Here is a 15,366-nt window from a genome sequence, read left to right on the forward strand (position 1 = left end):
TCTCTGTAGAAAATCCCCACGTGGAGCATCCCTGGCTCTCTCCTTCCACCCTGTGTGCAGAGGCTTTGAGGCTCCTCGTGGTGTGGGGTGATGAAACACCTCTCAAAGCAGTGATTTTAATGAAATCTCCTGCTTATTTTTTCTGTAGGCACAGACATGACAGAGCAAGACTTCTCCACAAGCTTCAGAGGTATTTACCATCCCCACTCCCAGCTTCAAATTAAGGCAGAGCCAGCCCTGAATCCAGATCTTGGAGCAGAAGACAGCAACAGGGACCTGGTGGGCTCTGATTACAGGTGGTGTCCTACAGCCTGCAGCCACCATCTCCTCCCTCAGCATCCCCAGGAACAGGGGGGAGTGCACAGTGCAACCAGGGTGCCCCAAGGAGAGGGAATCTGGGAGTGAGCGAGGAGGGGAAAAAGGGGAATCACACAAACAAATGAAGGAAATCCCTCTGAGGACACTGCCAGGGCGTTGGATTCCTGAGTGACACCTGATGCCAGCACAGCAAGGAGGCAAAAGCTCCTGCACTGAAATCAGCACTGAAAGCATCAACTGTTAAACCAAAGAACCACGATGCTGGTGCTCACCCCACCAGCATCTCCCAGATGTCCCCTCTGGACCCCATGATTGGCACCTGGCACAGCCCAGGCAGGGCTGCAGTGGCACACACTGAGTTTGTCAGGTCCTGGGGGCAGAAACCATCCAGAAACCACCCAGAACCTGTCCCTGGGGGCAAAAACAATCCAGAACCTGTCCCTGGGGGCAAAAACAATCCAGAACCTGTCCCTGGGCTGCTCCTGGGTGCAGAAACCATCCAGAACCTGTTCCTGAGGGCAGAAACCATCCAGAGCCTGTTCCTGGGGGCAGAAACCATCCAGAAACCATCCAGAGCCTGTTCCTGGAGGCAGAAACCATCCAGAACCTGTCCTTGGGTGCAGAAACCATCCAGAGCCTGTCCCTGGGCTGTTCCTGGGGGCAGAAACCATCCAGAACCTGTCCCTGGGGCAAAAACCATCCAGAACCTGTCCCTGGGTGCAGAAACCATCCAGAGCCTGTTCCTGGAGGCAGAAACCATCCAGAACCTGTTCCTGGGAGCAGAAACCATCCAGAACCTGTCCTTGGGTGCAGAAACCATCCAGAACCTGTCCCTGGGTGCAGAAACCATCCAGAGCCTGTCCCTGGGCTGTTCCTGGGGGCAGAAACCATCCAGAACCTGTCCCTGGGGGCAGAAACCATCCAGAACCTGTCCGTGGGGGCAGAAACCATCCAGAACCTGTCCGTGGGGGCAGAAACCATCCAGAAACCATCCAGAGCCTGTTCCTGGGGCAAAAACCATCCAGAACCTGTTGCTGGGCTGTTCCTGAGGGCAGAAACCATCCAGAACCTGTCCCTGGGGCAGAAACCATCCAGAACCTGTCCCTGGGCTGTTCCTGGGGGCAGCAGCTAAAGAGGAGCCAGTCCCACCGAGGCTGATTAGCTGCTGCCAAATTAAAAAGGTTTGATGTGGCAGGGACCGAGAAGGGTCCCAGAGCTATTGGTGGGGAACTCATCTGTATCTCATCAACATCCCAATTAACAGCCCCAGCCTGTCCCAGGACACCAGCAGGGCCTGTGGTTAAATAGAGACTGATCAGCCTCACTTAGGATGGGGTCAGGGTCTGCAGCTTCCCCTTCCCCTCCCTAAATCACAGCCACTCTCACTCCCTTCCCTCCATGAAGTTCCCAAACCTCAGCTCATGATTTACAGCAAATCACTCTGCTGGAACTCTGCAGTGTTTTTTAGAGGGGCAAAGAAAAGGGGGGAAAAAAATAAAGAAAAAAAAATAAATAAAAAGATGACATTTACCAAAGCCAGCCCTTGTCAGATCTATAGATCACCAGCACATTAATGAGCCTGTGCTTTATCGAGCATCCTGTGAGCAGACAGAGCAGCTCTCATATGGCTGTGGAAAAAATTCCTCTGGTTAAGCTAAATCAGGAAAAGAAGCGTTTGGTGCGTTACATAAATGAATTAAAAATTGGATGTCAAAAAGCCCTGCCTCTCCTTGCCCAAAAGCAGCAGCAAGTTAGAGAATCTAAATGTCTCTTAATTTGCTTCCTGGCTGGATCAGCCTCAAAATTCGGTGAACTCTCCATCAAAGCTGATGAGCTGGAAGTCCCTGTGGCTTCACTGGGTGGAAGGAGAGAGAGGAGGAGAGGGAAAGAGGGAAAGAGAGGAAGAGAGGAATGGGCAGAGCTAAAATGAGCTTGGTTAAAACTAAGCAGGGAATAGAAGTGTTTCAAACAAATCAGTTAATACAACCCTTGGGAGCAAGATTGTCTCCAGGATGTGAATGCCTGTTCTTTACTCTGTTCCTTTAATTAAAATATTTCTAATGATTTATTTAGGCCTTTTCATTAAAAGAAGCCAGGCTGGCAACAAGAAAATAACCATTTATGGCACAGCAGAGCTGCCTTTGGCCTCTCTTGGCAGGAACGTGGAGGGGAGGCAGGTTGGGCAGGAGGGGAGGCTCTTCCCAGTTAAACACATCTCAACAAACTCCCTCAGGCTGGGAAGGACCCTGAGCCCCCTGTGGGCACTGCTGTGGATCAGAAAAGCTCCCTGAGAAAGGGAGAGAAGGCAGAAAACCTGAGACAGGAGCAGTTTTATGAAAATCAGCTCTTTCCTGGCGGGTTTGTGACAGGGCAGGGCTTGCAGCCTCCCCCAAGGGTCTGCCCTGTCCTTCCAGCACTTTCTCCCTGAGGCTGGAAGTGCTTCACCCCCTCTGATGGGGGATTTGGGAAGCCTGATCCCAGGGCAGCTTTCCTGGGCATGTCACAGCCACAAAGCTCCTTTTTCACCGAGCTGTTACAACAGGGCAGCAAAGGTTTTCTCCTGTCACAGCAGGTCTGTGGGGAGGAGATGAGGCTTTATTCTCAGGGCAGATCAGGCTGCAGCCACAGCTCCCCACGGAGCTCTGGGAGAAGCTCTGCCCCAAAAGGACCTGTGAGTTTAACATGCAGTCCCTGCCACACTCAAACACATCAAAACCAGAGCTGCCACAGGGAGCTTTGCAGCCTTTCCTCCCTGAATCCAGCTGAATTTGTGCCCTTATTAATGCAGATGGGCTTGGATCTGTCACTTCTGTTCAGAGGGTGAAGGGTTTGGGAGAGGATTAAAAGGGCATTGATGCTGTGAGAGATCTCTGTGGGGAAAACGCCATCGTGATCCCCCCTGCTCGCTCAGAGAAAGGCAGCATCAAAGCCAAGCTGTCACTTGACAGGTAAGAACTGGCAGGTAACATCCTTGCCAAGGCTGAAATTCACTGCTGCCAGGCCAGGAGAGGGATCCTGGTGCCAAAATGCTCTGTTGGTGAGGGTAGGGTACAATAGCTTTTGTTCTCTGCCAGCATCTAGAAGTGGCAATCTCTGAGAAAAGGGCAGCAGTGGAGCTGTCAGCAGGGAAACGACAGATGAAACCCTTTTTTTTTCTAATTTCTTTTTTCCTCCTGAATAAGGTTTGGATTTACCAGCAAATTCCTTGGATTTGTGTCGTGTAATCTCATCAGTCTGATATCCTCAACTTCAGCTCAAACCAGAAAATATGGCTTGGGCAGAAAGTGTGAGATGAGGAAATACCACTCAAATTAATGATTCTAATGAGATCTGCTCAGTGTTCTGTGGGCAGAGGAAAGCTGTGAAGAACCTACGAGCACCGAGACAAAAAGTAAATGAGTGTGAGCTGAGCAAACCTGTTAGAGAGGAGCCAGGAACCAGGAGTGAAATGAGCTGGAACTTCCCCTCACAGGGGCCCTCCTCACATGGGTTTGCCCCATTTGCTTTCCCTCCCAGAAACAGTTTGAAAATACTCACAGTACCCATTTTTTTTCCTATTTCATAGAAAATCCTCCCATTTTCCCCCCATCCAAATAATTTTAAGCAAACACAGCCACAAGCTTAAGAACCAAAGGAGCGTGAGTGTGAGCTTGCCCTTGGCACAGGCTCCCTGTCCTGAATTAGCACCTGGGACAGGGCAGAGATTGGTTCTGCCATCACCCCCTCCATTCCCTGATGGATTCACACAAATCCAAGCCCTCCTGAGGCACATTCCTGATAAAATCAAACATGCTGAGTTTGCCAGAGCTAAGGTGACACCCCAAGCACCTCATGGTGCAAACAAGGAGGGTCTGTCACAGTCACATTTTCTGAAAAATCCCTGCACCAGGATTTCTTCTCCTGGGAAGCTGAGAAGCCTCAGAGAAAAATGAAAACAATAATTATCTGATTTGCTTCTCCTGTGCTTTGCTGCTTTGGAATGTGGTTTGGACACTGTCTACCAACAGGTCATTGTTTGATTGGTTTCATGTGAATTGTTTTAACTTAATGACCAATCACTGTCCAGCTGTCTCAGACTCTGAAAAGAGTCACGAGATTCATGATTATATTTTAGCCTTCTGTCTGTATCCTTTCTCTATTCTTTAGTATAGTTTTAGTATAATATAATATAGAATAATATAGTATAATATAATATAGAATAATATAGTATAATATAATATAGAATAATATAATAGAGAATAATAGAGAATAATAGAGAATAATAGAGAATAATAGAGAATAATATAATACAGTATAGTATAATATAGTGTAATGTAATAGTATAGTATATATAGTATAGTATATATAGTATAGTATATATTATACTATAATATATAATATATATTATAGTATAGTATAATATATATAATATAGTATAGTATAATATAGTATAATGTAATGTAATGTAATATAATATAAAATATATCTTATAATATAGTATAATATATAATATAATATGTAATATAATATATCAGCCTTCTAAGAACATGGAGTCAGATTCATTCCTTCCTGCCATGGGGGACCCCAGAAAATACCACAGGGGTTCACAGCCCCTTTTGGTCCCCAGAGCACCCCCTGAGCCCAGGCCACCTCCCAGCCCTCCCCTGGCTGCTCTCACCTGCCGGAATCCACCCCGGGTGTGCTGCAGGATTTTCAGGGCGTAGTTGGAGCGTTGGCCTTTGCTGTTGAATTCGATGTGGCCGGTGAGACCTTCCAATTCTACCTGTCCAAGAGAGACTCAGTTACAGCGCCCAGCGGGGCTGCCCCACCCCGCCTCAGGTGTCTGGCTGACAGCACACAGGCAAAACTGAAAGAAAATCCTGCACTCCTGATCAGAAACCCAAAACCAGGACAAATTGAAGGTCCATTTCCACTAATAACCTGGGGCAAAGGGAATGCTTGTGTCTCCACAGGTCCAGGACCAAAGTGGATTCCAGCAAAGAATCTAAAGCCATTATTTCAAGCACAGAAACACATTAAAGACCCTGAACTGGACAGTTTTAGAGTGCAGTACTGTTCTTTAAAACTCTACAGAACTGTACTCTAAAACTCTAAACTTTTCTCTACTTAGCTTAATGTGTCTCTGCTTTAAACTCTAAATCCACATTCTTGCTTCCAGCACCTAAGTTTGGAAGCCTTCTCCAAGGTCTCAAATCAAATCCTGTGTTTAATTCTAAGTTTTGGCTTCCAGGCCCAAAGTTCTGAGAGTTCTCTGTCCAGACACAGGAGGGATGGCCCCACACACCCCACACTCCCTGCAGGAACAGCAATGCAACCCTCATAGCTCAGTGCTGATTATTTTTGGAGTCTGGCTAGAGGAGAAAAGACAAGGAGAGGAGCAGGGAATCAGCAGCACGAGGTGCAGGACTCCCAGATTTCCTTGTTTCGGGAAAACCAGCTCCACACCCCCTCCATCCCAAAGCTCAGACCACTGGGTCTTTGAGAAGCAGAGCTGTGGGGAGCTGGAGCATTTTGCTGTCTCTGGCTAAAGGTGGGATTTAAAACAATGGGCCAAAGTGGTACAATGCTCAGGTTCAGCTGAGCTTTCCTCTGAGGGGAAAAATCTCTCATAAATAAAAAAACTTTATAAAATTTCCTTGTCTCATTTACACCCAAACAGAGTCAGAAACCTGCTCCTACTGCATGGTCACCTCAGCTCTGAGGAGCCACAGACTCCAACTATTTCAAAAGGCTGGGATTTCAGAGTGTTCTCGTGCCAGATTTAGGCTTGTTTCGTCCCAGAAACGACAATTTTGGGTTCAAAGGAGCCCAAACCCATAGGGGAACTTACATCCTGCCCTTGAGCTCTGAGCAATTGTACTGCATGATCTTGTATCAGCTCAAGTCAGAGCTCGGATCACTTAGAAACATTCATACTTAAAAAAAACCCAAACAATTGAATTCCAGCTTTTCTGCAGCAAAGACTGAAAAAGGGAGAGTTTCATGTCGTTCCAAGGCCAGTGACTGTCACAGACATCTTTTATGAAAAATCTTTTCCTTAAGATTGTTCCTCCTGAGAAGCTAAAAGGCCTCAGGAACAAAATGCAAACAATGGTTATCTGCTGCTGTGGAATGCAACAGGTGCATCTGGGATTGGGCTCATGTGGTTGTTTCTAATTAATGGCCAATCACAGCCCAGCCGGCTCGGACTCTCTGTCCGAGCCACAAGCCTTTGTTACTCATTTTTTCTTTTTCTATTCTTAGCCAGCCTTCTGAGGAAATCCTTTCTTCTATTCTTTTAGTATAGTTTTAATATAATACATATCATAAAATAATAAATCAAGCCTTCTGAAACATGGAGTCAGATCCTGGTCTCTTCCCTCATCCTCAGACCCTTGTGAACACGGTCACAGGTGCCAACCCAAACCCTCAGATCTGACTTTTCAGTGCCTTCCAAGAGCCCTGTGGCAGCCAGGAGCATCCCTCAGCCCCCTCTCACCATTCTCAGGTAGTTCATGAGGCTGGTGCCGTGCTGCCAGATCTGTGCTGAGCCACAGGACAGGGGCTTGACGCCGATCTCCTGGCTGCGGTTCAGCTCCTGCACCGCCGTCACCACCGCGTACACGGCATCGAACAGCAGCGCCGAGGACAGCTGAGGGGAAAAAACAGGGAAAAATCAGCTTGGAGCACAAAAATCCCCCGTCCTACTGCTCCTCAGCCGTCACCACCGCGTACACGCCGTCGAACAGCAGCGCCAAGGACAGCTGAGGGGAAAAAACAGGGAAAAATCAGCTTGGAGCACAAAAATCCCCCATCCTGCTGCTCCTCAGCCGTCACCACCGCGTACACGGCATCGAACAGCAGCGCCGAGGACAGCTGAGGGGAAAAAAACAGGGAAAAATCAGCTTGGAGCACAAAAATCCCCCATCCGAGCTGGAGCACAAAAATCCCCCATCTCCGAGCTGGAGAGTGGTCTCTGCACAGCCTGGGGTTGTCACCCTGATTTTTTAAGATTTTCCAAACCTCCTGGTGTTTATATTCTTGTAATGAAGTTTCTTGTGCACTTTATGTAAATAACTTATTGTCAATAACTTATATCCTTTACATAATAAATTTTGTAAATATATATATATATAAATATCTTTTTGTAATAACTTTATGTAAATAACTTATATCTTTTACAGAGGGAGGAGAAATTTGATGGACTGTTGGTTTGTCCAGTGTACACGGCGTCAAACAGCAGCACCAAGGACAGCTGAGGGGAAAAAACAGGGAAAAATCAGCTTGGAGCACAAAAATCCCCCATCCTACTGCTCCTCAGAGCTGGAGAGTGTTCTCTGCACAGCCTCAGGTTGTCACCTTGATTTTTTAAGATTTTCCAAACCTCCTGGTGTTTATATTCTTGTAATGAACTTCCTCGTGCATTTTATGTAAATAACTTATTGTCAATAACTTATATCCTTTACGTAATAAATTTTGTAAATATATATAGATTTTTTTATATATATTTTTATATATTTTATATCTTTTTGTAATAACTTTATGTAAATAATTTATATCTTTTATGGAGGGAGGAGAAATTTGATGGACTATTGGTTTGTCCAGTGTCATTTTAAGAGGTGGCACTGTCACTTTTGGAAATCTATAAATGTTATCTATACATCTATAAATGTTGGAATCAGAAATTTAAAATTCTCTTTTTACCTTGAGAGAGCTGCATGTCCACATCATGTAAATAACTGATTGTTTTCTATTTTTTTATGGAGGAGGAGAAATTTGATGGGCTGTTGGTTTGTCCAGTGTCATTGGAGAGGTGGCACTGTCACCCTCCAATCCACTGCCACTTTTGGAAATCTATAAATGTTGGAGTCAGAAATTAAAAATTCTCTTTTTACCTTGAGAGAGCTGTGTGTCCAAGTCATGCTATTTTCATACCATAAATTAGTGTGTTTATTTATTTATTGTGCTTTTTTGTCCCCTGAAAACACTTCCAAGCCTTTGAAGTTGAAGGTTTTGCTATGCTCTGATCTTTAAATAAGCAATCACTGGGCGAGGGAATGAATTTAGTGTGTGTATTTATTTATTTCATGTCCTATAGTGACATGAGGTCAGCTGGGGTACCCTTTGTGAGGGCTCATTTCATCCATCACCGTCATCTCTCTATCTCTGCTCGTCCTTGTTGCTTCCCAGTCCTTTCTATCTCAGTTTCTGCAGTTTTCCTTTCCTAATCAAGGGAGGTTTTTCAGGGTTTTGGTGGCTCTGATCAGTCTGCTGGCCAGAGAGAAGCAGGAATTTCCAGGGGGAATTTCTCCTGAGATCTGATGGCTGCTCCCACAGAAGGCAACTCACCTCTTCTTCAGCCATCATGGGCAGCCTTCTCTGACCACTTCTTTGACAAGCAGACCCACGAGAAATTGCTAGATCTGCTTGTGCAGCAGCCAAATGCTGCATTCCAGACCCCACAGACAGAGATCATCCATCCCTCCCCACAACCTGGAGCAGCAGTGCTGAGGCCATGTCCAGGTGTCAGAGCTCATCCCCTCTGCTGCTCACCTTGGCTTTGGTTGCTTTGTCCAGGTTCCTTTGCCCACCAAGCCTCAGAGCCCCGTTCCTCACTCATGCACAGCAGTTTCCATGGCTTTGGGCTCCTTAACAATCAGCTATTTTTCTCCCTCGTGCTCACTGTTGCAGCTGAGATTTCACTTTTAATTACTGTCACCTCCTGACTGCTGGAATTAAGCCGTTGCAGCTCATTACTATCAAGGCTGCATTTTCCCCATGGATGCATCCAAGAGCATCCTCTTCCCATCCCAGCTCCTGGCAGAGGGCTCAGTCTCCAGCCTGGGGCTGCTTCCCCCACCTCATCCAGGCTGTGGCTGCCAGCCCTGCAGCCTCTCCTCCTCCCTGACCTGACCAGGTTTATTCTGCTGCAGGGACAATCTCACCCAGCTCAATGATCCCAACAATCCTCAGGCTTCTTGTTGCTAATTTTGACTTAACCCTGCTCAGTCTTACTTAGACCTCACTGACCACACTGGTGTGGGATTGGACACTTAAAAAGCAGCACAAACCCTCTCAAAGCTTACAAGCCATCCTAAATTAAAAGGGAGGATTCCATCAAAACCCCAAACACCAGCTCTGACAACACCAGTGACCTCTCACTCCTCCAACCTGCTGAGGCTGACCTAAACATTCCCCTCCTGGAAAACCTTTTCCAGAGATTCTTAAAGGAGCTGATAAAATCTTCTCTCCTTCTTTTATCCCTTTAATACAAATTCTTTTCCTAGCAGGGCTTCTCCAGCCTGTCCTGTCCTCAGCCCCTGCTCCATGAAGCTCTTTCCATGCACTTAGTTTTAATTATGAATTTAATCCTGTTCGGGTTACAGGATCTCACACCCAATTTGCAATTCCTTTCCTGAATCAGGAACATATTAACATCAGTGGACAAATGAAACTGTTATGAGACCAAACACATCCCCTGCAACCCCAAAATTTCCCCCATTTCCTACCAAATCTGAATAGTGGCCCAGCATTTTTAATTTTCTCCTGCTGGGTTTCCATTTCCATTTTCCCTGAGCAGTTAATCCCTTATTAGATGGTGAGCAAGAGACTTGTAGATCTCAGTGAAGCATTTGACATTACTGATTGGAATGTTTTACTTCTGAATTCTGGAAAATTCATTAGGATTTCTGCCATCACCCTTGATGATTTCAAGCAATTTAAATACTGAGGAGGGTGTGGAGATACACAGGATCAAATCCTCATGGCATGGAATAGGAATCCCTTCCCTGCACCCTGATTTTGCACAGAAAATAGGTAAACCACGAAGTTTTGAGGTCATAACCTTCAGCAGAGGAGTGAAAAGAGATTTTTGGAGTGTCCTCCAGGCAGATCCAGCCAAAGGGATCTGTCCCTGCCCTCCTGTGCATTCCTCAATTTTCCCCATGCCACGCATAAAAACCTCTCACTACTTTTATATTCTCATTTTAAACCACAGCTTTGTCCCAGTGTCACAAAAAGCCAATTTCCCTGCTAACAAATTGATTCTCTCCCTCGCCTGCACTCTGATTTGTGCAGAGCCCTGGTGGCTTCGTGCCCTTCTGCAATACCAGAGCTCCATGGAAAATCCATGGGGCTTAGGGGACTTCCCTCAATCCCCAAATTCTTGACAATTCTTGTCACTGAAACATGAACAGGTTTGGGTTTTGCCATGTGGGGTTTTTTTCTTCCCTCCCTGAAACATTATCAGCTGTATCTTTGCCCCCAAACCCAACACGGGGAATTAAAGCCATTAAAACCCTGTGAAATAGACTTTGCAATCTGGATTTTATTCAATGACATAAACACTTAATTACAAACATCTGTTTTAGCCTAAATTCTAATTACCAAATCTAGCCATCTGTAATTTGAATGATTTTCTCTGATTTCCTTTCTTTGCAATGTGATTAATGAGGATGGCATCGGAGCAGGCAGCTCCCTCCTCCTTTGTCAGATGCTTCCTCAGCTCCAGCAAGAATGCCCTGGGATTTTTGCAGCTCACAGGAAACCTCCCTCCTGTCACTTCCAGCTGTTGAGCTCCCTTTTCTCTCTTTAGGATGAGTTATCCCATCCCAGGGCTGCACACAGAGATGCTCCCTGCCAGATTTCCGACAGAAGAGGCAGAAAGGTCCTGGATTCACCTCACAGACAAAACAAACTCTGCTTGGGAATATTTCACCTCTGCTCTGTAACTTCCCTACCCTCAAATCCTTTTTGTATCACCTGGGCTGTTCCACCTTGAAGAATTCCAGTCCCTCCAGACATCCTCCCACCCACAGGTTTTGCTGGATGCTCAATGCAACACAGGGTAAGAACCTAAAATGAGAATTTCCATTTCCCCATCACACCTGCTGCTGGTTCCTGCTGTCTCCTGTTTGCACTGGGAGGAGGGAATTTGTTTTTAATGCCTCTCCACAGCCCCTGCAATCCAAAAAGGAATCTTCCTGCTAGAAATCCCATGGAGACTGAGCAGGGCAAGCTGATTGCAGCTGCCTCTGGGTGGGAGGGAGAGCAGGACGGTCCCAGGCACAGGAGCTCAAGTCAAGCCAAAGGATGTGGACACAAAGGGCAAAAAATCTCCTTATTTTGCCTCTTAAGGCTCCCTTTGTGGTGACAATAAGGAGGTTTTCAGCAGCTCAGCTCGTCAAGGGGCTCTGAGTTCATTAAAATCCACGCAAAGGCTTCAGCTGATGATATTTTCATCTCTCTCTCTCTCCCTCCTCTCACAGCTGCAGCTCTGATGTGGCAAATCTGCTTTGCAAACTCTCCCAGTGGTGGAGAATCCCTGGGGAATGCTCCAGGGCTGATGTGCACCCTCCTCATGGAGCTGCTGGAGCCCAGCTCAGCCCCGCAGCATCTGCCTGGCCCAGCCCCTCCTGGGCCATCTGCAGCCACAAACCCCCTCCATGAGCCACTTCCCTGGAGTTTAAACACACAGGGATGAACTTCACGAGGGAAAAACCGAATCAGAGCTGCAGCATCCCCTGCACCCACAGAGAAATGCAATCCAAATCAAGATTAGGCTGGAATTTAAAGCTGGGCTCCCAGTCCAGCACAGAGCAACTCTGCACCCCAAGGTCCTTTGGGCAGCTCTGACTTTCAGGGTCACTTTGCTGTTTTCCACATCCTCTGTGAATCACAGATTGACAGCTCAAGTCCTCTCCTACCTACTTAATAAAAATGTTCTGCTCTGGCTCTTCCTTCCCATTCCTGGACCAGCATCTCCTCATAAAATCTAATCCGAGGTACAACAGCAGCCTGGGGATATCCCTGAGCTCTTTAGCACAAGATTAAATAGGATTAAATAATTAAATTATTTAATAATTCAGACGACTTTTAAAAAAATTATTTGAGATCAGAGTTTCTACCCCTGAGTTGCTCAGGACCATCCTGAAGCTCTTCCCACAAGGTTTTTCCATGGTGTGATCAGAATTCCCAGCTCAGGGAGGTTCTGGGGGACGGGAATGGACTTTACTTACTGCAGGCCCAGTGAAAGGAGCATGGTCACAATTCTCCTGCCAGGACTGGTTGAGGCTCTGGACAAACTCTTGGAAGAAGGCGTGGGACTGGTTGAAAATGGAGAACCCCAGGATGTTGACTCGGTCGTCCAGCAGGGTGTCCAGGCGCTGGAGGGAAAACTCCTGCAGCAGCCCAAAACAGAAAATGGGATTAGAGGAGAAAAGAGGCACTGAAAGCTGCAGAGCCACTCAGTGCCCTTGAAGGGAGTGGGAGCTGTGAGACCCTGGGTGTGAAACCCATGCAGCTGTTGGAAGGGAGAGCCTGGGTTTCAACCAGGAATGAATTCAGGGCGCTGCTCACCTCAGGTTTTTAATGAAGATATCACCCAAGTCCAGTGCTTTATGGGCCAAATTCCACAAAAAAAACCCCAAAACCCTCCAAAGAGGGCATCACTCACCTGCTGAGTGAAGCCATCACCACATCCAATTTGGTGACACTGAGTTCCAACTGTTAAATTAAATCAGTTCTTTCCCACAGGAGGAGGAACCCAATTCTGCCTCATCCTAAAAACCCCCAGCCCTGCACTGCTCCTTTCTGCTGCCAGGCCACCCCAATGCCCTGGGGAGGGTTGGAGGGTGCCTTGACTGCGAGTTTTGGAGCTGGGAGCCTCCCCTTGCATTTCTGCAAGTGCTAAGAAATATAAAAACAACTACATTAAAAAAAAATATATAATTTTTTATAACTACATTAAAAATTATATTAAAATATATATTTAAAATATATTAAAATATAAAAAATATATTTAAAAATACATTTAACTACATTTAAAAAAAATTAGAGTGGAGGGCTGAGTTTTGCTCCTCACATCCACGGAAGCAGCTACACAACAAAGCCTGGGGAAAAGTCCAGCCCTCCTTGTCCTATTAGCAGGGAATAATGGCACTTTCCTCACTAATTTCTCTTCTGCTAATTGCTGAAGTAGAGTGAGAAGGTGGGAGTGACACTTCCAGCAACTGCTGGATGCCCATCACGGATCCAGCTGGCCCTGGGCTCCCTGAGGGATGAAATTCCAGCAAGTTGAGCCATTTTTTTATCTTTGCTGGGCACGCAGGAGCAATTCCTGTAAATCTCCCAAACATGGGGCTTACAAAACCGCTCCAGCCCAGCCAGGTCCCATGGGAATGCCACCAAAGGCAGGATGAAGCACATTTTGGACACGTTTGTGTTGGGTAATGTGAAATTGCCTGTGAGCTATCGATTCGTGTGAATGATATTCTCGCCCTGCCTTGCTGACAGGTGATCCATTCACCCAGGGCATCCTGTCAGCCCCAGCAAGCAGGGCAGATGCTGATGGATCCTAAAGCCCTCTCAAATCCTTTCTCCCCTCAGCCAGAGCCTCCAGGCAAATCGTGCAGGGCACCAGGCAAACAGCTGCCCCCACTGCCCTCTTGGCTTCGGGATATCCAGGAGGGAAATGAGATGTTTTGTCAAGGTTTCATCTCGTGCCAGGGCAGCTGAAATTAGTGTGTTTATTTAATTATTTATTGTGCCTTTTGTCCCCTGGAAACGCTTCCAAGCTTTTGAAGCTGAGGGTTTTGTTATGCTCAGATCTTTAGATAAGCAATTAATGGGTGAGGGGATGGTCTCAGTTCACGTGGGGAAACTGAGGCAGGGATGAGATTCACCCCAGCCAGGCACAGCCTCGGGGCTGAGCCCACAGGCCCCGCTGCCCTGAGTGGTCAGGACCAGCCCCCTGAAGGGATCCTTTCCCACTTTCCCTGGGTAAATTCCCTGCCCCGAGGCAGCTGCCAGGACTCTGTGCCTGCAAACAGCCACAGCCAGGCCCCCACAGGCTCCCCCAGAGCCAATAATCTGCTCTGGTTAAACACTGCCAGCAGCTTTGCCTGCCTCCCATCACCACTGGGCAAGCTTTGGTCTTTTCCCACAGCCAACCCTCTCCAAATCCATCTTTTTCCTGCTGCAGAAAACCCCATTCCTGTGGCTGTCCCGTCCGTAAAGCATCACCTCTGTGACACACAGGGGTGGCACGGCCTGGACCCTGCTCCTTGTCCCTTCCCTCTGCTCCAGCTCCCATTTTTGGCCATGAAATGCCTTTCCAGCAGAGGAGCAGGGAGCAAATGAGCCGTGAGCTGCCTATGCAATGAGATGGAGATAAACCACCCGAGGGGGACACACTTCATTTGCAGTGGGATAAGAGAGATTTGGTAAGGTCAGGCTTTGCTGCAGAGGGCAAAGGGGTGAGAGCATCCCCATACTCCCAGAGCCGCCAGCTCAGCTTCTGGCCCTATTTGTTGAGGGTTTTTTCTTTTCCTCCTTTTTACACTCATTCACCATGCTTGACATTTCCAAACCCACGTTTTGCAAACAAAACCTGGATTGCTATTCCAGACCTGCACCTCTCAGCTGATTTCCCATCCGTCCTGTCCTGCCCTCCTCCTGCAAGAGGCAAACACAGGCAGGACAAGGGTGGGAAACCCCTGATCTCAGGGATATTTTCAGGTGGGAAGCCAAGGATTTCTCCCCAAGATGTAGTGAAAGATATTCCTACACAAAACACTTTCCCAGCTGCCTTTTTCGGCTCCTGGAGTTACTCTCCCTCATCCTGGCTGGAAGGATAGGAGATTGCCAATGCAATAAGAGCAAAGAGCCATTAGGAAAATAACTCTGCCATCCTGTTTAGGAGGGGACTCCAAGCCTCCTCCACCTGTGCAAACACAGCTTTATAACCACAGGCTTTCAGAAAATGCCATCAAAATGATGGGTGCAAGCAGCAGCTCCCTCATTTCCTCTCATTCTGTTTTTTTTTATCCCTCTCCTTACATTGGAGGAATTGCAGGAATTGCCCAAAACTTGGCTCTTCAATCTCAATCCAACATGAGGCACAGAGACCACCAGGAATCGTGCCAAGGTGAATTTCAGGGACACAAATCCTGCCTGCCTCAATTCCTCCCCCTCTTTCCACTCTGTTTTTGACAACACCCACCACATGTCAATATTCTGTTTCAAGAGAACTCGGCAAAAAAATTAGACCCGGAGGATCTGCAGCCAAAA

At 47.1% G+C, this 15,366-nt stretch overlaps 1 protein-coding gene across 4 annotated transcripts in view; it reads right to left on the minus strand.

Annotated features, from left to right (window-relative positions):
- Positions 1 to 15,366, minus strand: part of GRIK4 (glutamate ionotropic receptor kainate type subunit 4) — a 216,189-nt gene that overhangs the window by 39,284 nt on the left and 161,539 nt on the right. For 3 of the 4 annotated variants that reach the window (XR_013185015.1, XM_054647485.2, XM_077189837.1), the window contains exons 8-10: positions 12,315 to 12,476; positions 6,797 to 6,949; positions 4,976 to 5,080 (exon numbers count right to left, since the gene is read on the minus strand). Coding sequence is in view for 3 of the 4 variants with exons in the window: in XM_054647485.2 (XP_054503460.1) it covers positions 4,976 to 5,080; positions 6,797 to 6,949; positions 12,315 to 12,476 (420 nt within the window). In the remaining variant the exon portion in view is untranslated. The remainder of the gene's footprint in view (positions 1 to 4,975; positions 5,081 to 6,796; positions 6,950 to 12,314; positions 12,477 to 15,366) is intronic. The other variant, XM_077189838.1, reaches the window with a different exon arrangement.

Source organism: Agelaius phoeniceus, chromosome 23 (genome assembly GCF_051311805.1).
Source record: "Agelaius phoeniceus isolate bAgePho1 chromosome 23, bAgePho1.hap1, whole genome shotgun sequence".
Classification (NCBI taxonomy): domain Eukaryota; kingdom Metazoa; phylum Chordata; class Aves; order Passeriformes; family Icteridae; genus Agelaius; species Agelaius phoeniceus.